This window comes from Tetrao urogallus, assembly GCF_951394365.1.
Source record: "Tetrao urogallus genome assembly, chromosome: Z".
NCBI classification, from domain to species: domain Eukaryota; kingdom Metazoa; phylum Chordata; class Aves; order Galliformes; family Phasianidae; genus Tetrao; species Tetrao urogallus.
In genome coordinates, this window is record NC_136816.1 from 75159710 (window position 1) to 75186081 (window position 26372).

At 46.5% G+C, this 26372-nt stretch overlaps 2 protein-coding genes across 4 annotated transcripts; both read right to left on the reverse strand.

Annotated features, from left to right (window-relative positions):
- Positions 1 to 375: 375 nt before the first annotated feature.
- On the reverse strand, positions 376 to 11042 carry FECH (ferrochelatase; the record flags this gene model as incomplete). 3 transcript variants are annotated; one of them, XM_079548533.1, is made up of 11 exons in its annotated part: positions 376 to 510; positions 971 to 1030; positions 1393 to 1557; positions 2371 to 2478; positions 2866 to 2964; positions 3283 to 3389; positions 3771 to 3905; positions 8165 to 8313; positions 8675 to 8794; positions 9917 to 10016; positions 10994 to 11042. In XM_079548533.1, the coding sequence occupies 11 exons, from the start codon at positions 11040 to 11042 to the stop codon at positions 376 to 378; spliced, it is 1227 nt and encodes a 408-aa protein (XP_079404659.1). The 3 variants fall into 3 exon arrangements, with proteins under 3 accessions (XP_079404659.1, XP_079404661.1, XP_079404660.1); XM_079548535.1 differs by lacking the exons at positions 2866 to 2964; positions 9917 to 10016; positions 10994 to 11042 and having other exon boundaries at positions 8675 to 8787; XM_079548534.1 differs by lacking the exons at positions 971 to 1030; positions 9917 to 10016; positions 10994 to 11042 and having other exon boundaries at positions 8675 to 8787.
- Positions 11043 to 15319: 4277 nt separating this feature from the next.
- NARS1 (asparaginyl-tRNA synthetase 1) lies at positions 15320 to 26144 on the reverse strand (the record flags this gene model as incomplete). The annotated part of the gene is made up of 15 exons (XM_079548078.1): positions 15320 to 15451; positions 16056 to 16187; positions 16706 to 16837; positions 17579 to 17692; positions 18696 to 18831; positions 19256 to 19455; positions 19825 to 20046; positions 21176 to 21262; positions 21799 to 21869; positions 22879 to 22957; positions 23508 to 23597; positions 24095 to 24187; positions 24295 to 24360; positions 24523 to 24605; positions 26102 to 26144. The coding sequence occupies 15 exons, from the start codon at positions 26142 to 26144 to the stop codon at positions 15320 to 15322; spliced, it is 1680 nt and encodes a 559-aa protein (XP_079404204.1).
- Positions 26145 to 26372: the final 228 nt, after the last annotated feature.

Sequence of the window (26372 nt, forward strand, 5' to 3'; positions counted from 1 at the left end):
TGTTAATGCTTGATCTGAAAAACTGAAATTAATGCACTCGCGATAAAATTGCATACAAATAAATCCCTGCATAGGAAATAGAAGCCAATCTGTATAAAAGCCCTGTTTTTCGTATTCTCGAAGTTTTTCAGTGCATACTCATGCTAACTCCAATCAGAATCAGATGAGATGAGACCTTCCCACATCTCACAGGATAAACCTACTTGTTACAAACACTTCTTAAACAAAGGAAACGTAAGAAAAAAAATAAAAAAATCCTCCTCACTGCTCTATGAGGTTACCATTGCTGGGACTACCAGACTAAAGATGTAGCACAGGAGAGCTTGGTCAAGCGCTGCTTCACCAGGACAGTTCCTGCACAAGACAGCCTGCCCATCACAGCTGCTGGTTGGTGAAGAAGGCTTTGGTCTCCCTGCAGACAGGATTCACGCAGAGCGGGCAGCAGAGCGTCAGCTGCTTGGAGCAGATTTCATTGGACTGGATGTGCGAGCAGACCAAGTCTGCCAGAGCCTGAAAGAGAGTTAATTAAAACACAGCGGTGAGCAAACCTCCCTGCATAAAATCTGGGAACACTGGAACATGTGTCACCCAAACTGGTGAGACTGCCTAAGTGCACGTCTGTCAGTCTTTGCTGGTTTTTAATATTTTGCAACCACCCTCCAGTCTTTCAGGAGAAAAATCCTGTTTTAAAACTGTGCTGACACAGTACCCTACAATAAGTATTGCACTAAAAGACAGCTATTAACAAATACAAAACTGTTCTTCTTTGTCAAAGCAAAACTTGTGCTGTTGGAGTTGTTTTTTTTTTCTTAAATATGTAGCAAATAAAAGCACTTTGTGACACACAGATCAAGTTCAGGGATTTCTATCCTCTGTGCTTAAAGTATTTTAAATCTATACAAAGACATCCACAGTGTAGCAGGAAACACACAACTGCAAACTACAGTAACTACTGCATCAAAGAAGATACCTTGGAGAACAGTGGGTTTCCATTAAGTGACTCTGCTCTTCTGATGTTTTCAACGCCACACTGAAGGAAAAGCAAGGAGAAAAGTTAAGTCTGTTAGATCCTTCACTATGTTAGCCTCCAAAACCCTTTCTTCTTCATTCAGAAGCTGCCCCAAAACAATAAAATGAAATATCACATTTTGAACACAGTAAAAGTAACTCAGATGCACAGTTTCACTTTGCTGCCAAAAATCTGCTGACTCTTTTTAGCAAGTTTAGAGTTAAGCCTGTTTTGTGTTGCTATAAAAACTCCTTTGAGCTTAGATTTATTTTCAATTTATAGAAAAAAAAAAATTTCCCCAAATTATACTGCAAAGAGCAACCAGAAAACAGTATTTTGAAAGAGGTAAAACAATTTGGGAGTCCAGTTATAAAAAAGTTTACCTCGTTTGCTAAAACCTGGGCATACTCAATATCCAGTTCATAAAGTGTTTCAATGTGGTCACTTGTGAATGCTATGGGGACCAACAACATGTTCTTCTTTCCTCTTTGGCACAGTCCTTTAATTGTCTCATCCGTTTGTGGACCAAGCCAAGGCATTGGCCCAACCTGTGAAGAGGGAGAAAAAAACAAACCTCAACAAATCACTCTTAGAAAATGCACCCATGTTTTTCTTTAGCTGGACAACTCAGATTTTTAACAAGGAGTCGATTATTGCTATTTCTCTGCTTTTGACTCCCTCGCTTTATCTGTTAGGTTTTACAAAGACATACCATCCCACTGACCATCCATTTAAATCCTCCCAAAAGAGACCCCGGGTTGGTCTTAAAGGAGACCTCAACTGCACTTGTTTCCCTGGCTTTGCAAGATGTGAGCATTCAGGATGCAGCGAATCTGCTGAGCTACCCATGAAGTATTCAGTGCTGATGTGCTGTAAGATGCAGCTTAAAGAACAAAACAGCACTGGCATGGGAGTGCAGTGCCCCTGAAACACACAATTACTTGCAGTACATGACTGTGCTAAAACTTCAGTTCCTTCTGATTTGCAGTAGTAATAATAAATATGAAATAAGGCAAGAAGTCTTCATCAAGAATAATTAAGCCTGTTTGGATTAAGAACTATCATTGTTAAGAATGTTTGTTTCACAAGGACAATTTCTGAAAAATTGCTCCAAGGTCATCTTAAAGTAACAAATCCAATGAGTGCTCAATTTTTCCTTCCAACATAGGAAAAAAACCCTGCCAAACTGTGTGTTATGAAATCACGGGGCATATAAAAAATGTACTTCAGATTATGCAGTATGCCAAAGAGGCAAGAAAGTATGGACGAAGAATACTTGGAAAAACTGATTCAGGGTGCAAGGCCGTGACTCTGTCCTAGCAGAAATACCAGCTGGCAGCACTGCTGTCCCCAGCACCCACCTTGGACTGCCAGACGAGCCGGTAGGGATTGGAATGGTTCAGCTTCTCCATGACTCTCTGGACAGTAGCTCCTACTTCTTGTGGATACGGATCACCACGGTTCACCACCTTCAACACATCAACACCAGAGCTTTTTCTTCCAAGGAATGCGTTTATGTCATTACTAAGTGTGTGGGATGGTGGTGAGGACACAGCCAGGGGCACCAGGGCTTGGCTACCAGTGTCCCCACAACACCCCCTGCCCTGATAAAGGAACTGCATGGCACTTCTGCAAGGGTGGTTTCACTGTGCCTCCGTGCCAGCTGCACACCTTCCAACTCAATTCAGACAGCAAGAAACGTGTGGATGTGGTATCTGGGGACACGGTTAGTGGGCATGGTGGAGATGGCGTGGCAGCTTAACTTGATGATCTCAGAGCTGTTTTCTAACCTCACTGATTCTACGGTTCTAAGATTCTGGCCTCATGGTCACAGAGCAGTAACTGGGGTAACTCACAGACATGGGGAGCGAGTGGGCTGAGAAGAGGATGACGACGTCTTTCCTCTTGTCAGGTGGAAAGAGGTCCAGTTCCTTCTGTATGTGATCGGCAAAGCACTGGTCAGGAAACAAAAAGGCAAAGGCCTGGATCAGGAATTGCTAAAAGGTAACACATGCTCACAAATGAGACAGCAGCTTCCACACGCAAGGCTGCCTTCGAAATGTGCTAATTCCTAGGAGCATCTGACAAACAGACAGATCTGTGTCTGTGTTTGCTACAGGCTAAGCAGGAATTCAGGCTGATGGCCTCTAGAGGTCCCTTCCTGCCAACTCTGCTGTGATAACACAAATACTTTAGGACAAGGTCACTTTCTCAAGTTATCACGCCAAAACAGCGAGCATGAAATATCCCTCCAGCTTTGCACAGATCTGTACCTGAATGAGCAGGGGGTGAGTGGGCCATCGGTCAATGATACTCCACTTCATCTTCGGCTTCTTCCCCTTTTTATTGTAGTAGCGATAAATAGCATTTAAGCTGCTTCCTGAAATACAGAGAATTAAGAACAGAAATTTGTCCACGGAATCAGCAGACTGTCAGATGATAACAGTCATGTAGGAAAGCACTGTAATATTTTAACACGCTATCCATGTTTTAAAGGCAACTCTAAATCACAGCTGAGAGCATCAGAGCAGGACGAACATCTTGTAGCCGAGAGTGACTCGCTAAATCACTCCTTAACCAAAGAACCGTTGGAGTTTCCATGGAGAAAGCTTACTCAGAGGTGCTCCTGGGCTTCAGTTTATATTATCCTACAACAAACATAAAGCTATCCTGGGCTAAGAAGTTCCCACATGAAACTCAGAATGACATTAAACAATGAAGACCTTAAAGTCTACGGAGGAGGTCTCTCACAAGCTCTGACCTGTGGTGGAGCAGCTGTACTGCGGGTACTGCGTGAAGGCGATGGCTCTCTCGATGCCGTCATCCTCCATCTCCTCAATTGCTTCCTCTGTCAGAGGGTGCACGTATCGGAAGCCAATGTAGTACTTGTGGGGTGCTGCCAGACAAAACAGGAAGAGAAACTGCAGGAAAAGCATCTGCCAAAAACTGCCAGTAAATAACTGCTAGCTAACAAGCACAGTGTACAGAACCAGACAGACTTATATAGATGGAAAAAAACGAGACAGAACTCTACTTCCTTGCCTCCAGATAACCCTTTTAAAAAGCAAAGTTAAAGGGAAGATGATGCAGAACTGCCATTTGATGCATCTGCATCAGCTGCCACGCTGGTGAGCCTGCTCTGCCTGCCAGCCCGCAGCGACAGGAGCTGCCTCAGACTGAGGTCAGGTTGCTCAGGAGAGGCACGGATTCTTCCATTTCTGGTTAGTTTGTTTTTCACAAAGATATCTGTGCCTTTAAACACTTCATTTTGGAGGCAATCCTGTCCTCTCCAAGGACTTTTCAGGTTTTTCCATTTTCCAACTCTAATCTTTAGGGTGTCAGCTTTGAGTGTTTTTTGTTTGCTTTGTTTGAAGTGAAGAACAGCGGCTTCTAGAACAAACCCAAAGTCTCTTTTTCATAGTTTCCAGGTCACTAGCTCTGAAAAAACCTGTAGCAGGTTTCTGAAAGAAGCAGACGTCCTGTGCTTGCTCTGCACTCTTAGTAGTTTTAGGCAGGATTCAGAAAGCAGGTTTAGCCTGCCCCAGCTCTTTACAGGAGGCAAGAGAGCTCCCAGCTGGGAGAAGCAGCAAGTCCTGAGCTGCCTTCAGGTCACCTGAGGGGTGACCCTGAGCATATTTAAATGATATTAAAACCAAAACTCTGACAAACCAGAGCAAAGATATTAGGAGTTTAACATGGGAAAGAAGACGTCAGGAAAAAATGATGATCAGTGTGAGAACTTGTTGCAATAGCCTCATGTTGCTGTGTTCTGTCTTGGATCACAAGCAGCAAAGAGCAGGGTTTCACACGTGTACACATGTTCAATTTGTTGTTACAGTTAGAATCAGGATTACATGACAGCCCCTTCAGCAAAGAGCTGCCAATCTAAGGAGCACATCACGGTCCCCTCATCTTGGGAGCTTTCATTCTGCTGACAAGGGAATCTCAGCTAAAATACAGCTCGTAAGAAATAACAAGAACCCTCAAATCTGAAAACAGTGAAAAAGGCAAAATGCATCTTCTTGAAGTCTAATTACCATCGCAAGACATTAGCCTATTTGATACCAGCACTAGACAAACAGACATGGATTTTCCTGTCATCATATTCATGTGATTTATTCCTATAGACCACTGAGCCTACCCAGCTCTGTTCATTCAGAGCAGAAGAACTCCTGTTTATTTTCAGACTGCTGCCTGTAACAATAAAGCTTTGTTTTAAAATTATATTGTTCCCAGATGACATTGGTGAGGCTGTTTATTTATTACTTGATCTTAGTCCCATTGCCAAAGTGTAACGTGTCAAACGTATATCCCATGAGTCAGTGCATCAGTAGACTGATTTATGTGTATAGAAGGAAACTTTACTGATTCTGTCTAGCTTGAGCTCTTCACCAGCTCCAAATACTCAAATTACTGCAAGCTCCAGCCCCAACAGAAGGCCAGATCAAGGCAACAACAGCATGCAGTATACTACTTTTTTGCCACGAGATTCACGTCTCATAGTCACAAGCAACAAGTTACTCATTAACAGGGCTCAGGGCTGTGAGCAATGCCCTGATACAGCACTAACACGCACAGCTCAGCCTGGATGCACACCTGGTTCAAGCTGTTCTGAAGCAGCCCAGTGTTGGTATCACGACAGGTTACCCAAAATGCTCAAGGGAATGGCTGGCACATTCAGTATTTAAAACGTTAGCTACCTCTGGGCAAAACCCGAAGTCTTTAAATGAATTCTCAAAGGTAAGGGCTGCAGAGAGTCAGGCATGACTGTGCAAAAAACATCAAACAAAAGTAAGTGGGAGTGGTACACTGAGAACAGCAGATAAACTTTGTGAGCCTTATCTCCAGAACCTGTTGCAAGCCTAGCCCCTCAAGGGCTGCAGCTGCTAGAATACTGCTGCCTTCCATGCCACAGAAGGGGGCACGCCTGGCTTCAGGCTCTGACTGTACTTACAGGGACTACAGTTGGAATTAAGTGAGAAATAGCATCTGAGGGGAAAAACAGACCAAACGCATCTGAATGAAGGCATTGGTGACATGCCGCATGCTGAATGAACGGGGAATTCTGTCTTGGCCTTTCAAGAGTATTACTTTTCACCCTCCAGACACAATTAAGATGAACAAACAAACCCCAATCTCCTACTTCTAGCCTTTTCCTATCCAAGTCTGAAGAAATGGGCTCCACTAAACAGCTGAGAATCTGGGAATATATATGGTCAGACACAGGGTGGCAGCCCTGGCACACCAGCGTCACAAACATTTTGGGAAGTGCAGCAATGCTGTACGGCTGCTGAGCTGTAGAGAATAGAGAGCTCTATTCTTTGGCTCCTCGTACTCCAGCAGTTTTTCCAATACAAACGTTTAGCGCTTCTATTGGAGTGGCAGGACGAGAAGTATTATCTGCAGCTGACACATTGGTGAGGAGCACAGTGGGTAGCTTAGTGATCTCATTAATTCCTTCTGCTCTCAAAGCCTGCTTGCTGCCTCAACAAAAAGCATGTTGCAAAGGCCTTCATGAACAGAGGTGATCCCCAGATAGCTCATTTCAGGCAGCCAAACCATTACGGCCCTGCCTCTCTGGCTTGTCAAAGCAATGGTGCTTCACTCTGACTGTCCCACAAGAGGTCAGACACAATACAGAGTACAGCCACTGTGCTCGTTCTGCGACACGGATGCTGAAGTGTAGCTAAACGTGTACAAACTCCGCCACAAGTGAGTTAAAAGTGACTTGTGTGTCAACTTTGTTGGGAGTTTTAGGGAAAAGCAACTGAACACAGCTGCCCAGAGAAACTGTGTTCTCCAACCCTGGAGGTGCCCAAGGCCAGGCTGGAGGGGCCCTATGCAGCCTGGTCTGGTGGGGAGCAGCCAGAATTGCTTGTGAATGTACTATCTGCTTCTACCCACATCAAGCTATTAGGCCTTATCTCCTGCTCCTCAGGTGGGGCTCTCCACTATCCCTGTGCCAAGCCCTGCAGAGTTCAGCCACAAAACCTTATCTTTCCTTCTTCCTTGCTCCTGAAATGGGGCCTAACTGCTGTTAGGTCTCTTAGCCATTATTAGCAGTTACAGATTCAGGCATGTTTCGAGAGCTCTGAAGGAACCCATGACTTCAGAGAGACATCTCAGAGGAACACAAGACAGACCCACATCTTTGCAGAACTGCTCTGGACTCCTGACCCCCTCCCATGCAGCCCCTGTCCTCTCAGCTCAGGCTCAAACAACATCAACAGCCAGGATGGACATGCAGTTTTACTCTGTGGGTGCAGACATTTTCTGTCCCAAATGACCATCATTCTCACTGTGTATAAATAGCCACAAACCTCCAACTCCTTTATGAGTCAGAACTTCACTCCATTTCTTGTCCCTTTATTAACTCACAAGAAATGCACTCTCCTTTCCTGTCATATAAGGTTCAATCACTTCTCTCTAGGGCAGACTTCTTCAAGTTCAAGTAGAGCCTGCATCTTGCATTTGTGCAAGCACAAGTTGAGACTCCTGTCACCTGTCTTCAGACATCTGAAAGCTACGTGCTTGGTCTATGACAGTCACCCAGGTTTTTTCCCACAACAAAAGGAACGAAACAAGGGTGCCTTTGGCAAGTGAGCTCCTCTCTCTGACAGCGACCTTGAGGGCACTCTATATGCCCTACTCTCTCTTGATAAGACAAGGAAGGAGCAGAGGCCAGTTCAACTCTAGTGGCTGCAGTTAGCAAGATGAAATGTGTTAGAGGTATCCACGGTGGCTACAACCAGGGCAGCTTTGAAACTCATCACTTTGGGCAGAGAGGTGGCAGCTGAACCACAGCAAGCTCTGGACCCAGCTGGAGAAGGTGGGTGCACATCTGGCTGTTAGTTCATGGTGCTACACTGCATTACAGTGGGATGAATGCATACTGACAGCAGGCTGCTCTCTCAAACCAAAGCCACCAGCAGTCACAGCAGTGACTACAGCACAGAATTACACCTGCATGTCTGTGGACCCCATGTTTTTGTGTATACTGAGAATAGGAACGTCTGCACTGTGATTTCCTAGCAGGACTGCGAACACTTTACACTCACAATTAAAGCTGAGAAGCAAAAGTTGCTTCAGGAACTCGTACTTAGAACACATCAGGCCGAAACAGCTGTTAGAAAACAGAGAGGGGTGTAGAAGTACCGGTGTGAGGAGACATGCTGTCCAGCAGTTTCACCATGCCTTCTCCCTGCACTGCCGTCCACTTCTTGATGGGCGACCCACCTCCAATCCTGCTGTACTGCTCCTGAATTCGCGGTGTGCGGCGTTTAGCGATGAACGGTGCCAATTTACTGAAGCATTCAGAAGGGATCTGTGTTAATGTCGTAACCCAGGCACCCCTGGCCCCTTCTCCAGACACATCTGCTAGAGCGGGCAAAGTCCCCAGCTTATACATAAAACAGCACTGCATGTCTAACGTTCTATCCCATCACCCTTCCAAACCTACTACATGACAGCAAACCACAATCTGCAGACTAAAAAGATTGATCTTGGCACACTTTTTTTCCCAGAGAATTACAACACCGTTCCCTGCACCAAAAAGTCCAAAGATTGAGCAGCCCCAATAAAAGCAAACATAAATTAAACTGCAGTTTAATGTCAGAGCCAACACTGAGCAGTGACTGGAACACACAAGTTCATAGCATTCCTTACTTTTGCGCTGGAAGTGTCATGAGGTCCCGGTCCAGGAAGAGGCGCAGTAAGAAGTCATGTACATCATCCAGCCTTTCTGGACCTCCCATGTTTAACATCAAGATTCCTGTTTTAGGTTTCCTATGGAAGAAAGAGATATTTCAAATCCCAGTGATGTACAGTTGTTTTTTTTTTTAACTGCGAAATAGTCAGCCTGCCTGTCAGCACGTCTTTTGCAGCATCTTATTTAAAGTTCACACTTCTGAAACAAATGTGAACAACAAATGTGAGCAGCCTGAGAAAAAACGAGCACTGTGCAACACAGAAATTAACTGGAAATGTACAGAGAAAATTCTCTCAGCTGTCATTGTAAGTTCTTTGCTATGAGAGTGGTGAGGTGCTGGAACAGCTGCCCAGAGAGGCTGTGATGCCCCGTCCATCTCTGGAGGTGTTCAAGACCAGGTTGGATGGGGCCCTGGGCAGCCTGGGCTGCTATGAAATGTGGAGGTTGGTGGCCCTGCGTGTGGCAGAGGGTTGGAGATTCATGATCCTTGAGGTCCCTTCCAACCCTGGCCATTCCATGAGTCTGTGATTCTATGTGGTAAGGGAAGGGGCAGAGCATTGCCCACAGGTCATCTCAGCTGAACGCCAGCCACAGTGCTGACCAAAACACACAGCACCTCCTGCAGAACGCAGGACACGTGCCAACACTGCTTTGTCTTCCTTCCTGGGGAGGGACACCTCGCTCTCAAAGCAGTGAGGGAAGCAAAACCTGGCTGTACTTCATGAGCTTGTATGTGAGGTCAACACGTGGCTGACAGCACCATCTCCATGGGGGTTCCCAAGCACAGCTTTGCAGCTTCTGAGGCCTTTGGCTTTCATGAGACAGGCACTGAGAGTCTGGCAAGCCAGGTGGGCACAAGAGGAGCCTGGGGCTGTCCTGGTGGCTTGTGCTGTCCTCCTCCAGGAGGACTGATGAGGAGGCAGGAACCAGAAACCAGAACAGCAATGTTTGCTCTGTGCCTCCTGCACTGGCTTACTGCAGGCTTGCGTTCCATTTTGCTCAGCAGAGAACAAACACACTGATCTTCGTCCTGCAGGCAGCGAGGCTCAGGGCACTCAGCAGCAGTGACACAAGCCAGACCCATCCCCACGGCCATTCTTTTTGCTACACAACCAGCTGCAGCACGCAGGCTGGACTGCTCACCCCACAGACAGCACAGGATCGTGGCTGTGCCCACCCATGGCCCTCAGCAGACTTACCGTGTTTCTGGCTCAGCCTGGGGCTTGGTGTTGGGCGCTGCTGCAGCCACCTGCCCCCTCCAGCGCACTGGGACCCTCAGCTGCCTGCTGCCCGCCACCACTGTGGAGAGAGAATGGCACGTCAGCGAGCTCAGCCCGGCAGAACACAGGAGCTCAGTCAGGAGCCGGGGAGATGGGGAAACCAGCAGGTGAGGCCCGATGCATTCAGCACGGCAGTGTCCAGTAACACAGCCCAGCACCTGTCGTGCTGTTGTGCACAACGTGCAGCTCCCGGCCAGCGCTCCTCAGTGCCAACGCTGCCCATTGCGTGGACCGCTCCCCACCTGCTCACAGCGCGGTTTCCAAACGTTTTTTGTCATCCCACGGCACATTTTTTGTAAGAGTTGTACCGGTGCGGATCTCCCACAGCGGGAACAACGCCACGTCCCGAGCTGCCGCCCGCTCCCACCTTAACCTCCCCAGCAATGCCCCCCGCAACGTCCCCTGCGACGCGCCTCTGACAGCACCGAGCCGCGCACTGCCCGGACCGCAGCGTGGCGGGGCGGCTCCTGCCCGGCACCGCTCGTGGCCGCGGAGGGCGGCGCTGTCAGCGCGGTGTCGACGGGCGCCGAGCGGCGCCGGGAGCCGAGCTCAGGTCCGAACCGTCCGAGCGTTAAATTCCCGACATCGAAAACATCGCCCAGCTCCACGCGGTCGGTTTGAAACACCGCCTCGAGTTTCTTCCAGAGATGACAAAGCACAAAGCCCCATTCACGGGACGGGCGGCGATGCGGCCGCGCTCAGACGGCGCTCCGGAGCCCGAGGAGCGCCCGCGCCTCTCGGCGCCGGCCGCGAGACCCACGCGCGGAGTGCCCGGCCCGGGCTGCGGCGCGGGGCGCGCGGGGGCTCGGAGCGCGGCGGCCCAGGGACGCGGCCGACGCCGTTACGCAAAGGCTCCTCCGTTGTGTAACGCGCCGCGGCCGCCCGCCCCGCCGCCTCCCGGCCCCGCACGCCGCGCACCGCGGCCGGGATCGCGCCGCCCGCCGCGCTCCGTCCCGCCGCGCTCCGTCGCCCCCGGGCCGCCCGCGCCGCACTCACGGGGTCGCGCCGCCCGGCCGGCAGCAGCCATGTTTGCGGCCGCGTGCATTCCCTCAGACGGCCCCGCCGGCCGCCGCCGGCCGCTCCGCCCAGCCCCGCCCGCCCACCCGCGGGCACGGCGCACGCCCGCCGCAGCGGGGGCCGCCCCAAGAGCCGCTCCGGGGCTCCGCTCCGCGCGCGGGGCCCGAGGGATGCTCGGTGCCGCACGGCGGCTGCGCTCGTGGGAAGCGATTTCCGCGTCGCCGCTCACGGGAAAAGCCGGCGTTCTCCGTCGCCGAAACGAATTCCCCCAGCGCGCCGAGCGCTGCAGCCCAGGCCCGTAATGCAGAACTTTAACGCTTCTCTTCTGTTCCTCGCAGACCCCCGCAGCTCGGGTCCGACTTCGTCGAGAACGAAGGAACGCGACGGTGATCTCAGAGCTGCGAGTGCGGGAGGGTCGTGGGGCCCGGGTTGGTTCCCCCGTCCAACCGTCGGTCTGTGCAGAAATACCTCGAGGAGAAATGAAAGTGAGCATGAGGATGAAACAGCGTGGATGGCACTGTTTACTCCTTCTGATAATACAAAATTAAGCTCTATTGTATTGCAAGTACCTGGAGTGCTCTTAGTAATGGCCACAACGCTCGAGGGATGTGAACTTGATGAGACTTTGCGGAGGAGCAGGGGTGAAGCTGCTGCTCTTCCCTGGCAGCTGTTGTGTGCCCCCAGTGCCTGATTGATGTATTGATGTTATCCATGAATGCAAACAACATGAGTGCTTGTGTTATCAAAAAATGAGTGTTTGTGTTACTAAAAAATGAGGTCAGTTGGTAAGGACCCTTGTGGGCTGCTAGCCTAAATAACAGCAGAAGCAACAGAACAACATACGCGATTAAATTAGCCCCAAGAAAGAGCTTAAAAACGAAGTTTTTGTGCTGGAGAGCTTGGAAACTGGCTTTCTGGAGAGCTGCTAGAAACACCCAAGATCATCATCAATATGAAATCAACAGAGAAAGTAACAAACTCAGCACAAAACAAACAAACAAACAAACAAACAAACAAAAAGACACGCTGCACAACCACGGCTGAATGGACAGAAATAAAACCAAGCAGCTTTTACTATTTTTCAGCCTCTAATTTTTTTTCCTTAAAGAACAGAGACCTGAATGGCTGAGTCAGGAACAAAGAGCCAGCATTAACTGGGGCAACACGTCCCAGTGGGCTGTGCTCCAGGTGCAGCCACAGCTCCTAACCCTCCTGCAGGACCCTCTGAGCGGGGTTTTGCTGAATTCTGTGCTCTCTCCCATGCCTGGGCCTACCCAGCCCTGCCTCTGCATCACGAGCCAGATTATGGAACCGTGCAGCGCTCTCCGTTACAGTTGACTCCGTGGCTTTTCATCTCAGCCCTCTTCTAAGCTCCTTATCTGATCTGCCTCTTCCACCAGCTCCCTGCCAGTCCTCCATCCTTCCTCCCTGACTTGGTGCTTTTTAACCCTGACAAAGCAGCTCACCCCTTCCGGGTTGAGAGGATGGCAATATGCCAACAAGAGGTGTCTTTTCCCAACCTCTCTCTACCCTCCTCAGCACTGCAAGTGTTTGGACAATATTTTTTTTCTTTTTTTTTTAATAAAAAATACTAACATGCTCATAAATCCCTACATATTCTGAATTACAGAAGCTTCCCAAGCACGTCAGCACGGCAGCAGATGTAAATGCAAGCAAAAACACCGACAGTGAAAACAAAAATAACAAAAAACACAACATCCCAACCCCACAAACAACACAAGCCCAAAAGGAGCGATTACCGTCTGGTACCATGGTCAGCATTTGGGTAAGGGTGGACTCTTCCCATAGCTTGCTGCCAATGCATTTCCTATGTCATTTTAGGAACAAGAAATATCTTTTGTCTTGTTGCAATCAAGCTAGTTCATCGTCCCCTTCTACTTTGTATAATTGGCACCTACACAATGCTACCTCACATCACAGGAAATTTATGTCTACACCTGTGTAGGTATTTAAAATAATCCCTAAGTCCAGACAACAAACACATTAAATATATATATATGTAAAAAGAGAAGTAGAAGTAGCAAATGTGAGGAGCAGCTGAAGTATGGTGCTGTGCGAGAAGCAGCTCTTACAACCTGCTGTCTTTTTCTGTCTCTAGGCCACAGTAGGACTCGGAAAACCAGTTAGGAGTATGAACTCAAAGAGATGCAGACAAGAACCTGGTTCTTATCCTGCTTGTTATCCATGCTTGTTTCCTCCTGCACCTTTGAATCCTGCACTCAAGAGGCAACCTGCAGGCCACAAGGCCACTGTAGTCCCCAGGAAGCCCCAGCACAGCAGCTCTGCAAATGGCCATATTGCTTTCAGTGGCACTGCTGGTGTAAATCTAAATTAACAGTTATTTAGCTTAAAAAAAGAACAGAACAAACAACACTTTTTTTTTTTTTTTTTCCTTTAGAACATACATGTGCTGTGGAAGAGACATGGAGCTGTTGGAGTGTGTTCAGTGGAGGGCCACAAAGATGACCCCAGGGATGGAACACCCCTCCTATGAGGACAGGCTGAGAGCTGGGGCTGTGCAGCATGGAGAGGAGAAGGCTGCAAGGTGACCTGATTGCAGCCTTCAGTATCTAAAGGGGAGCTGCAGGAAAGAAGGGGACAGACTTCAGCAGGGTCTGTGGTGATAAACAAGGGGAAATGGCTTCAAACTTAAAGAAGGGAGATTTACGCTGGATGTAAGGAAAAAGTTTTCCAGTGAGGGCTGTGAGGCACTGGGCACAGGTTGCTCAGGGATGTGGTGGATGTCCCGTCCCTGGAGACCTTCAAGGCCAGGCTGGATCATACTCTGGGCGACCTGATGGACCTGTGGTGTCCCTGTGCATTGCAGGGGAGTTGGACTAGATGACCTTTAAAGTCCCTTCCAACTCTAAGCATTCTATGGTTCTATACTGTTCTTCCTCATGGAGATATTGTCTATGCCAGGGGAGAATATGTTAAGCAAGTAAGCTGTAAAGGCCAAGCAAATGGAAATAAGCAGACGTTACAGATCAAGAACTGCTGTCCTGCACACCAACTTGTGCTGCCATAATTTATTGGTTGCTGATTTAAACCAGATTATATAATAGCATGCAAGATGAAGAGAAAAGCCTTTTATTACAAAAATATGGGTATCGCGTAGCTCAACATGAATGGCAAATCCAGATAAAGTCTTGGTGCAGTTAGCCAATGACGCACCTACAAGGATTCACATTATTTATGGCTAAAAAGCGTACAGATGACTCAACACATTAAATATTTAATTAACTCTATTTGGTAGCTTGGTTACAGCTAGAATCTGCTAAGATGCGGTAGCACAAGAGCAAACTGAGCTAGCAAGGAAACATGGAACTGTTCTACACTGAAAACATCCCCTAGCATCGAGTGAGGAAGCAGTGCTTGAATTACAATGATCAGGAGAGGACAGTAACAGTGCACAGTGCTGAAATCCAATTACATTTGAAAGTTACCAGTTTCTTGTTTGAATAACTCACTGTCTGGTGGATGAAATAACCTTACTTTCAAAGGCACTGCATATACTCCACTGCCCGTGGACAGTTCTCCAAGAACATGTCCTCTCCTCCTGTAACTCAGCCCACGTTGGGTGCGTGTGGTCCCACCGCAGCACTGCGCCCACAGCAATCAGGAAAGGCAGGAAAGCACACCTCACAGCGAGCCTAATCGTTTCTAACCAATAAATAATTTGGGAAAAACAGAAGCCCCTTGCAGTGGGATTTAGTGCTGAGTACTACATACCTTGCAACTGAACAATTTCACATTTCCATTAAAAGCAGTAACTTAATTATCCCTTTTTTTGTTTTTTTGTTTTTTTGTTTTTTTTTTTTTTAAGCATTTCATTGACCTATTTAGATGTTTCTTCAAATCATTCTCAGAGGTCAGGATCTAGGAATTTGAAAAGCTTGGATCCCCAGTTTCTCCAATAAGAAAAGACAAGAGAAAAGAGAAGTCTAAAAACAATTAGATGCCCTGTGTATTCTTTTTTTAAATAAAGCACAGAAATTAAAAGCAGAAGCATATCTTGTTTTTTTAAACGCCAGCTTACCAAGATTTGTTTCTATGTTGACAAATGCACCTAACATTTTTTTTTCCTAGGCCTTCTTCCAGTTAATTAGTAGCATTTTACTTCAAAAAAAGAGAACTTTTTAATTTTACTTTTCACACGCCAATTTAGTGAATGTATGAACAACAGGGTGCCAAAAGTCTTGTTCTCAGACAGGTTAAGCAGAGTGTGTCATTCGTTCTCAAGCATCAGTTCCTTGATTTCTTAGGAGTTTATCACCAGGATGGCTATGGTTTGCAGCGCTGGACAAAGCGAGGGTACAGACAGACATCTCGGATGTGGTGCCTATCCAGAATCCAGGTCAGGAATCGCTCCAATCCCAAACCATATCCACCATGAGGACACGTACCATATTTTCTCTGTGAAATTAAAAACACAGAGATTAAACATTTCCTTGTTATCTATGCCACAGTTGCAGTGATACCACCAAAGCAAAATAAATAAATAAATAAATAACCCAAACGTTAAAGAAAAAACCCTTCCAGCACCACCTTCTGCATGATTGACGAGGAATACACATGATGCTCTTCTGAGGTAAGGTGTTCAGTTCCCGAATTTCCTGGGGCAAAGTAAGGACTAGAAGAGGAAAATGGAAGGAGGAAGTCGTAACGACGTTTTTCCAACTTCCTCCTTTTCTCCTCTCATTAAATGAGATAGAGCTATTTGAGTCTGAAAAGATCAGTGTGCTTTTATGCTCCAGAAATGTAGCACAGTAGGGAGACACTACATAAGTAGTGTACTTGCAAAGCACGGTTCAATGAAGGCAATCTGACATGAGCAGCATCCGCTTCAGCAAAGAAAAGCCATTTTAACAGAATGCAAATTATTATCCATTGCATTTTGGCCTTGGTTAAGTGACTATCTGCTTTTGGCCACAAAAAAAATCTTTCCAATTTCGACTGTGTCATCTTAGAAGTGGTTTAAGAAAATGACAAGCAAGCACATTGAACCTATTTTACATACCTGATCAGTGTACCAGTAATACGGCGTGGGATCAATGCCTTCTCTCTTGTAGCCCTCCAGTAGCTCCTCACTGTCCCAGATACGCATAGAGCCTCCAACAATTTCACCAACATTAGGCATCAGCACATCAACCTACAACACACAACAGACCATACTGTTACAACTTCAGCACATGCAGGAAAGACAGCTCAAACTTAAAAGTCAACACATTTTCCTATGCAATTTCAAGCCTCCAAAGCAGAAGAAAGGCAATTTCTTCCAGACTCAATTAACCAATGGAAGAAATCAACTCACTGTGTTCCCCGACTTAATCTTTTATACTCTCAGTGACACTGAACTGCTAAGCCACAAAAGCAGTAGCTCTCCTAACATCCACCACTCCTCCAGGCTGCCAGACAGCTAGTTTTCAGACAATAAAACCTCTAAGGAGTCACCAACCAGAGGGCAATGAAAACTAAGCTCAGAGCGATGTCTTGACATTTAAGCACTTCAGCATTGTTTCATTTATTTCTGTAGCACCAACAAAGTCACACCAGGAGATGCTCAGAACAAATTCTGGTATGAACTCACCAAAGTTTTCCTGTAGTACTCATTCAAGTAGATACCTCCACTCTATTTAGAAGGCAACACTATGTAAAACATGAACTTACAGATTCTGTAAGCCGGGAATCATCGTGACAGCGCTGCATGTAGAAGGACTTGATCTCTGCAGGAAATCGGCACAGCAAGATTGGCTCATTGATGGTGTCTGTCATGAACCTCTCAGGAGCTTCAGGAATATCCTGAGGTTAAAAAAGGCTCTATTAATATTTAAAACAAAAAACACTCCAAAACCTCAAGACCCACAGCATATCAGGGAGGAAGTGGAAAAAGACGCTTTGAGACCACATACATTCATCCTGATGTACCTATATTTTAGAACAAATATCTTAGGAAGATCTCAAGAAACTGTATATACATACATATCTAAAAAACATACAGATCTCAAAAAAAAATCTCTAAATCTGTTCAATAAAACTCAACTCCACCCAATAATCCACACAGAAAATTGGGCACAACTAACAGACACTGAACAGCTTACTTTCTTTCCTCCCTGAAACTGTTTTCCAGTTTCTGAGCCTTAAGAACCTTAGACTGGCTGGGGTACCCCACCTGCCCCTGCAGGGCCACCCAGTGCTGTGCTCAGCACCACATCCACAGGTTTTGGAAGGAAAACTCATGATTCTAGGGTGCAAAGATTACATGGAACCCTAACTCCCCCTCCAAATTTACATTCCCCAGCGCAAGTGCAATGGGACAAAACAGTCCAGACAAAATCCAGGCCTCTCGAAGGTTTACAGCAAAGCTCATTATAAACAGGATGAGAATTTCACTCTTCATCATTCCAAGCAAAACACAACAGATTCACACAGGAACAGTGAACACAAGGGTGTCACGGTCCAAACACTGTTCTCCAAGGGATTTATACACCTTCAGCGTACAGCTGAGGGATTTTGTTTCTGAAGAGCCTCAGAAAGACTTACTTCCCCAAACTCATAGTAAGTACCATCATCCTTCTTCACATCATGTTCCTTTAGCCACTCAATGGCCTCAGCATAGTTCATTCGTCGGAAAGGACGTTTTGGGGGCTTGAAATTCTGTAAAGAGTAGAGATCCCAACACTTAGGAGAGCGGCATTCTAAGATTTACCTTTCCAGTTGATCGACAAGTCCACTTCCTCAGTCAGAGCACACAAAATACTCTGTGTTGTGCATCAAAAAGTTACTACTTAAAAGCTTGAAGTACAGAAAAACCAGAGCCAAACAAAAGCATCTTCCAAATCCAGCGCCTCTCATAGAACAGATGCTGAAAAAGTCAGCAGGAGACGGAGGGCAGGAAGCATTTTCAAAGCTGCTTTCTTTCTGTCTGCACTCATCACACGCACTAATGTTGCAAACAGTGCAGTCTGCAGGGCTTCCAAAACCAGGGCCACAAAAAAGCACTTTTGCTTCCCTGTGCACTGAACTGGTGCAGAATTTGCTCTTGTGGGAAGTTCATAGGGTGGGTTACTCTTCGCACCTCCTGCTCATCTGTGATCAATTTTAAAATGGAACCTCCCAGTGTTTACCAGGAAAACAGGTCAAAATGTCAAGGATGAGAGTGTATGTGCTCTGAGAGGAAAGCTGGTGACAATAGATAAGATGGCTTTAAGAGACTACCAACTATCCTTGCAAAGGCAGCAGGAGACAAAGGGTCTCTAACAAATGAAGACAGCTTTACAAAGCTTCATCTTCCAGGATAAAAGTACAGCAGCAGAATTTCATTGCTCACTTGTGGGCGACCTGTGAGTACCAGCTGATCATTATTACGAGCTCTAGGATAGAGGTTTTTATTCCACTGGTACTGTACACAATAAATGCCAGCACACTGCTGGCTCCTGGACCATATCAGCCACGTTTAAATTCTTCCCCCTCAGTCCCCAGCTCCTGGAAGAGTCATTGCCAGCCTTGCAGCATTTTCATTCTTTATGTCATTTTAAATACCTCTTATGTAAGCAGAGCCCACTGTCATGCCCTGTCTCCCCTAGGTAAACAGGGTGACCAGGAAAGGTAAAGACCACACTGTGCCCCACACATGGCTCCCACACCACTGTTCGCTTACCGGGTTGAGGTCAAGCAGTAAGCCTGATGCAGGTGATGTCAAGACTCTGTCCACTACATCACAAACTAAGCTCTCCAAACGGTTCAGCAAGTCTTCAAAACTTATAAAAGGGCATTCGGCTTCAATGTGAGTATATCTGAAACATCAGGTCATGATGTTACATAAACACGCACAAACAACAGATTTTTAGCTATGAAAAAAAATCTTCTAAGAAAATACACAAAAACCACTTTAGTCCCCTTTTTCAGCTCTCCCACTTTTACTCTGTGAAGGAAATCAAACAAACAAAAAAAAAACCAACAGTGTGAACTGTGCATTCTTAAATGACAAAGTTTCCTACAAATGCATCAGCTCTGCTTTGACCAGATCCTCAATATCAACAACCAGCTGGACATTCACTGACAGCAGGAGTTACCCCCATATACACTTCTGCTCAGCTGTTTCACTTTTGCATTCTGCTGTCTTCTCACTGTGCTTTCTATCATCCAGCCACCTGCTACTCCCCCAATTTAGAAATTCACTTGTGCATAAATAACAAAGAAGTACAACTCTCTCCATACTCTGCCAAGTGTCTGCGTGTCCTGGATTGCTCAGCTCTGTACGACTGAGCAATACAGAAAACGTCTCCTAGTGCTGGAATGCAGGTCTCCAGGTAGAGCTGAGATGACTGTGTTAAGTAGGCCTCTTCACCAAAATAATCCAGCTTGAACAGAGTTGAACCTCCTTCCACCTGTGTCTGAACTAATGTTGGTGGTGTGACCTGCAAAAGACCAAGAATTCAGGACAATGATGACACTGCATTACAGCAGTGACGTAAGGCCAGAATACCATCTACAGAAGTCTGCTATGTATGCACACAAGCACTTCATTCTGATATGCTTCAGCACCCCAGAAAGAGGTATTCATGCCATTTGTGAATCATGTTGTAACATCTATACACCTCAGAAGTGTGCATACACCTTTGAGATCTACGTCTGTGAAAGCAATCACATCACGGCTCCCTATGAAATGATCTTTTTCTCCCCATTTCAGGTTAATGGAGAAATCTGTAAAGGCTTTCCAGAAAAAAGATTGCCTTAAAGTAAGGAGCTTAAAGCAGTCACTTGCCAAGAAGGGCAAATATACTTACTTCATAATATCCATTGGCAAAGAAATGATCCCTGAAGGCCTGCACCACCATGGAGCGCACCTTGAAGATTTTGGACATATTCTCGCCTCGAATCATCATATGCCTGTTGTTAAGCTGCACATCAACCTCTGAATCCTCATTGAGGAGATTGTCAGCCCCTCCTGCTGGGGCCAGACCAATAAGCTCCCAGTAATCACAGTTCAGCTCGTGGCCTCCTGGAGCCTGACAGTTTGAAAGAGAAACAAAACTTTAACAAGTGCATTTTTCACTTCTGTCTGGCACTGTGGCAGAGACAGCGATCCAGTTTAAACAAAACATACTAAAATCCTTCTAAGCATAGTGCTATCAAAGTGACTGTTGAGTAATCTGATCATATCACCCTTGCAAATGCCATTTGGAATCCACCACAACGTGAATGGGACTGAGCACTACTGACAGATAAGTAGAAGCTTCCAGATGCATTAAGTGCTATGTTTATTCATCTGGAAGAACAGACAAAGGCAAAGGAAAACTTCTTACTACCTTCAACTAATTAATGAGTGGTTATAGAGGAAAACGGGGCAAATATCTCAAGTTGTGGGACAGGAGATCTCGATTGGCTGTAACAAAGGGTGGTGAAATCCTGGAGAATGGACCTTGTTGACCACGCCATCTCCTTCTTTGGAGATGTCCACGTGTGTTTGTGAACAAGACAGTTGGCAGCCTGACCTCACATCAATCTCCAAGATGGGCCAGATGGCTTTCACAAGTCAGCACTTCACCAAAACATGAAAAGAGCAGTTTTCATGCTGGCCACTTTCCCCTATGCTGTTTGCTGCTATCTAGCAAGCAGACCCCAGGGCCAGGGCTCAGTGCTGCTCTCAGCAGCTCCCCCGTGTGGGTCACTGCAGGCCTCTCCTGACAAAATGGCATCTTTTTTCATTTCAAGACCAATGATTTTTATATATTTGGTGGATCTCTGCACTAGAAGCATTACAGTGCTGTGACAAGATTGAAAACCAAAATGCTTTCAGGGTATATAACATCACAAGCAGTAACAAAAAAAAGTAGTAGCTTAGAAGTATCAAATGCACGAAAACTGTTTAAAAAATGTATTTGATCCCTGTCCTGTTTGCCTGTGTTTAATTTTAGACATCATAGTTGCAAATGCCATGAAAGAAAGGAGACTGTGCTAATTTCTGACAGGCAAACACAGCAGTAGCTTTGACAAGTGGTTGGTTGGTTTTTTTTTCCCTAAATCAAATTCATCCTGAAATCATTCAATGTTTCCACCTTTGCTTTTCCTCCTGTCTGACAAATGAGAAAATGTTAAAGAGGAGAACCAGAACAGAGCACCATCCAGCTCCCCTACCTGCTTGCCTTCAGGAACAAGGTTCAGTGTGCCATACACTGCAACACTGCTCTCTGTAGAGAGAAGGAGCCCGTTGTAACACTGACACTACAGAGAGAAAGAAAGGGACACAGTTAATTCTAATTTTCAGTTTTCCTGATAATAATAAGATCTACTGAAATCACAGACAAGATATGCTTGTCATGCTGACAAAAAAAACCCTCAAGTGTCAGGAGATACCACTTAACAACAATATAATTTAATCAGTAGGCTTAGAAGAACTTCAATTATTTAATAATAGAACTCAATCAAAAACAGGAGGGGAGTCAACTCTTTGAAAGGGTAGATAACTGCAGGACAAGGGGAAATGGTTTGAAGTTAAGGGAGGGAAGATTTAGGTTGGATGTCAGGGGAAGTTCTTTACTGTGAGAGTGGTGAGGTGCTGGAACAGCTGCCAGAGAGGCTGTGATGCCCCGTCCATCCCTGGAGGTGTTCAAGGCCAGGTTGGATGGGGCCCTGGGCAGCCTGGGCTGCTATGAAATGTGGAGGTTGGTGGCCCTGCGTGTGGCAGGGGGTTGGAGCTTCATGATCCTTGAGGTCCCTTCCAACCCTGGCCATTCTGTGATTCTGTGAATATAACTTACCAATGCATCTGAAAGGACACACTGAAGAAAACCTGTGCCATCTCTCAAAACAATGAACATCAAATTTTTTCCTGGTTAAAAAGAGGGAAAAAAAAAAAATAGGGAGACTCAGATGTATTCACTGATCCATCTGAAAAGATCCAAGTCCAAAAAACATCACCCACTGCTGTGTAACTTACTGCAGAAGGACCACAATTTTATTTTTCTATTAAAGACAAACCACAAGCATGTTCCAAAACAACACTGAAGTATTAGCTCAGTTATAATATAGCAAGAGAAAAGCATCCTCCAAGCTCAGCATGGCTCAGATTGTGCTGTCTTGCCATAATTTTGCCATGGTCCAGAGAGAACCACAGGTCTGTCTAATTGTAATGCTGTACACAAAGGCCCAAGCTACACCTGAAGTGACAAAGGGATGTCACCCTGGTCATCCATATCCCCGCAGCAGCCTCTGACCCAAAGACTGACTTTCTAGAAAATGCCTGAGATATCCAGATGTGTATCTGCTTGGTCAAGTCCTTCAGTGATAATGTGAAAAAATGCCATCTGTGAATGGTATCAGCTTTGTCATGCCCTTAAGGGTTTTTTTTTGTTTTTTTTATAAGCAGCCTACTAGAAAGTTTTGCACAAGTCTGTCACTTCTCAGCAAATGCCACCTTGCAAACAAGAGCACCAATTGCTCTGAAAACAAGTTTAACTTGTTGTACTTCTAAAAGAGTTTATGCCTATTACCTAGCTTTAAAGAAAATTCTCTTTTGTTAATCATGCTGAGCAGGTGCTAGTTAGCTCCTTAGTCTATAGGATTAGACGAAAAAACAAGTCTTTTAAGAAATCTTGTAGGACACAGCTCCAAATCCAATATCTCAAAAATTTGTGACTAAGAAACATCTCCATCCTCATACAATATGCAGAATTTGTCAACGTTGGACTGGTTGGTGTCATATACCAACAAGGCCACATGAGCGACGGTCTGAAAACTTAAGAGTGAGCATTGTTTCATTCAATGTGAGTTCTGATGGCTACTAAATTTGTTCCACCTCTCTGCAAAGGTTCGGCACCTTACAAGAGCTTGTGGCTTACCTTGCCTACGTAATCTGTGAATCCAGCCAAAAATCTTTACTCTCTGGCCTCTGTAAGCCTCCAGGGCACCAATCTTTACCTGTAAAACAAGGAATGGAAACAATCAAATAGAGGAACACAACTCACCATTTAGATGGAGTTTTCTACACAATTACTTTAAGTACACGTGTGAGACATTTCCCTCCCCAAAACAGTAACTGCCATCACAGATGTGTAGCTGAAGCACCAAATCCCCAAAAGCAGCAGGACTCTGCAAATAGCCGAACAGGAACTGTTTTCCATGCCTCAGTAACTTAAATTACATCCTCTGATCAGCAGTGTTTCACCACTCTCCCATACAATAACCAGCCAAAGCAGAATTAATTCAAACAGAAATACGGCCTCTGCCAGCAGATGCTGACACAAAATAGCCTGATGCATGAATCAAAATGGTTCAGATAGCCACTGGGTGCGTGGGAAAGTCTGTATACTGGAATATACCAGTAACCAGAAAAATAAAATGATGTTTAGGGACAAGAACCCAACAGTGGCCTCCAGCAGATGCCAGAACTACAGAGCAGAGAACCAACCTTTGTGCAGACAACATGCTGAAACAGAGCCACATACCAACCATCCCACATCTTACTCACACATTTTGGTTCTGGAAGACTGGGATCGTTCTTGATGATAACTTTCTTGGCTTCCTCCAGGTTCTTCTCTCTTCTCAACAGATCTTCTGCCTAGTTGAGATTAAAAAGAAAATATTAACTAATTGTGACCAGGCTTTGTAAGTAGGGGCTGCAAAGTACACTTACAAATACTATTGTCATAAAATGCTGGTGCATAGCCTGCCCCTAATTCAAGGCCAGAATGAGAAACACTGCACAGCAGCATTTCTTGTTTTTCCCAGAAAGCTTAAACCCAACAGATGGTGATAACTCAAAGCTCACTCAGTTTTACCCATCTGCTTGCCCCCATCTAAACAAGGACAAGCTGTAAATAACATACGTATAGTAATGATAAAGGTGATAAATGTTTATGGATGGGGAGAACAAAACTAATGACACCCCGTGTTTTTGTAAAGGAAAGGCAGCATGCTTAAATCATAGAATCACAAGGTTGGAAAGGACCTACAAGGTCCTCTTGTCCAACCCTCCTCCCATTACCATTGCTACCACAAGCAACTAAACAAGCTACTTCCTCCAACTTGGCACCACTTGCAACACTTGCAACCTACCTCTTTCTTCTCCTTCGCCTCATTCTTCATTTGTTCCCTGTGCCACAGTTTTTTGACATTTTTCATCTGTGACTTTGAAATAATGGCCCATCTCTAAATCAGTCCAAGCAGAGAGCAGAAGACAGAAGGTTACAACTGTGGCCCTTCACGCAAAGAAACTTTAAAACAATTTGTATTAGGAAGCTCAAATGTTACAGTACCTCATTTTCCTTCTGTGAATCCACATAAATAGTAGGAAATGGTTCCTTTCCTGCTGTCATCAATGCCTAAAAACGTGATGGGTAAATAAAAAATAAATCAGTGGTGCTGCAAGTGAACTAAAGGAATTCTGTTAGAGAGACCAAGCAGACAATGCAGCTCCGGCCCTTTTGGTCAGAGGTGAAAAAGTTCATGTAGCTCAGATAAAAGAGTGCATTTGCTGTACTTACCTTTAAAACAGTTTTGAATGGTTTCTTCTGCGTTCCATCACCGGTGGAATCGTTGCCCTCTCGTTCAGAAACATACAACTCTTCTGTAACACACCATAAATACCAGGCAGTTACTCAAGGAAAAACCAAAAAAATCAGCAATGTTAAAGCACAAGAGAAAACCAGACACACCCAGGGATGCACATCAGGACTGATGGAGCTGCCTCCTGCCTTCCTTATTGCTAACTAACTTCCAGGCAGGCAGGAACAAGCTGAGAAAGCTCGGACAGCTCAGGCCAGCTTTTGGCTCATGCACAGCTAACAACTGCATCACCGAAGAGATGGAAAAACCTCCCTCCCTCTGCCAGCAAACACCACAGACTGAGACAGCCCTGCAGGCACAGCCCTGTCCATGTGCCAACTGTTACAGTGTGAATCACAGAATCTAGTTTGGAAGGGACCTCAAGGATCACGAAGCTCCAACCCCCTGCCACACGCAGGGCCACCAACCTCCACATTTCATAGCAGCCCAGGCTGCCCAGGGCCCCATCCAACCTGGCCTTGAACACCTCCAGGGATGGACGGGGCATCCACAGCCTCTCTGGGCAGCTGTTCCAGCACCTCACCACTCTCATAGCAAAGAACTTCCCCTGACATCCAACCTAAATCTTCCCTCCCTTAACTTCAAACCATTTCCCCTTGTCCTGCAGTTATCTCCCCTTTCCAAGAGTTGACTCCCCTCCTGTTTGCAGGCTCTCTTTAGGTACTGAAAGCTGCCATGAGGTCACCCCGCAGCCTTCTTTTTTCCATGCTGAACAAGCCCAGCTCCCTCAGCCTGTCCTCGTAGGGGAGGTGCTCCAGTCCCCTGATCATCTCTGTGGCTCCTCTGGACCCTCTCCAACAGCTCCCTGTCTTTCTTGTACTGGGGGCTCCAGACCTGGACACAGTACTGCAGATGGGGCCTCATAAGGGCAGAGTAGAGTGAGCGCTTGTGTCCAAGGTTCCACGGTTTGGTTTCAGTTCGCAGAGATCAGAGCACACCAAGGGCTTCTATATTCCCCTGCGCTTATGCACACAGCTACAGCTGTACCTATGTGTGTGTAGCTATAGGGATAGATAGCTGAGCATGTATAGTCATCCACAGACGTATGCTCTGCTCTTTGTTCCTCGTGAACTGCCAAAATCCGCGTTAGAAGTCCTGGGCTGGACAGAAACGCATTATTTGCTCAACTATTGTCTGTTCAGTTCTTATTTAAACGCCGCAGAACAATTCCAGGCTGAAAAAAACTGAGCTGCGTGCGTGACACGCTGCCACGACGCAGCCGCCGGCAGGGTTCCGCTGCGTCCCACACAAAGTCGCCGTATTTGGCGCAGCTGTGACAATTTTCCCTTCCAAGAGCCGAATTCTTCACATGCCAAGGCCAGGCCGCGCCCAGGGGCGCCGTGCCGCCCCATCGCTGCGCGTGCTCGGGGCCGGCCCGGACGTTCCTCCGCAGCCCAATCCTCCGGGAAGCCCAGCGACCGCGCCTCCAGGCGGCCGCCGCCATCTTCTACTGAGCGCCCGACCGCCCCCACCTCCCCGACCGCCCCGCCGCCTCACCCAGCGCCAGAGCCGCCGTCCTGCCGATCACCTCCCCCGCCATGGCCGCCGACCGGAAGTAGCCGCACCGCGCTTCCGTCGCTCTGCGCCAAATCGCCGCCGTTCGCGTCAGCCCCGCCCCACGGAAGCCACGCCCACTCGCGTAGCCCCACCCCCGCGTAGCCCCGCCTTCTCTTTTGCACGCGGGTTGCCCACACGTGATCAAACTGCAAATTCAACTCTTCTTGGGGTTTTTTGCCTATTAGAATCGCGGAGTAGAATGGCTTAGGTT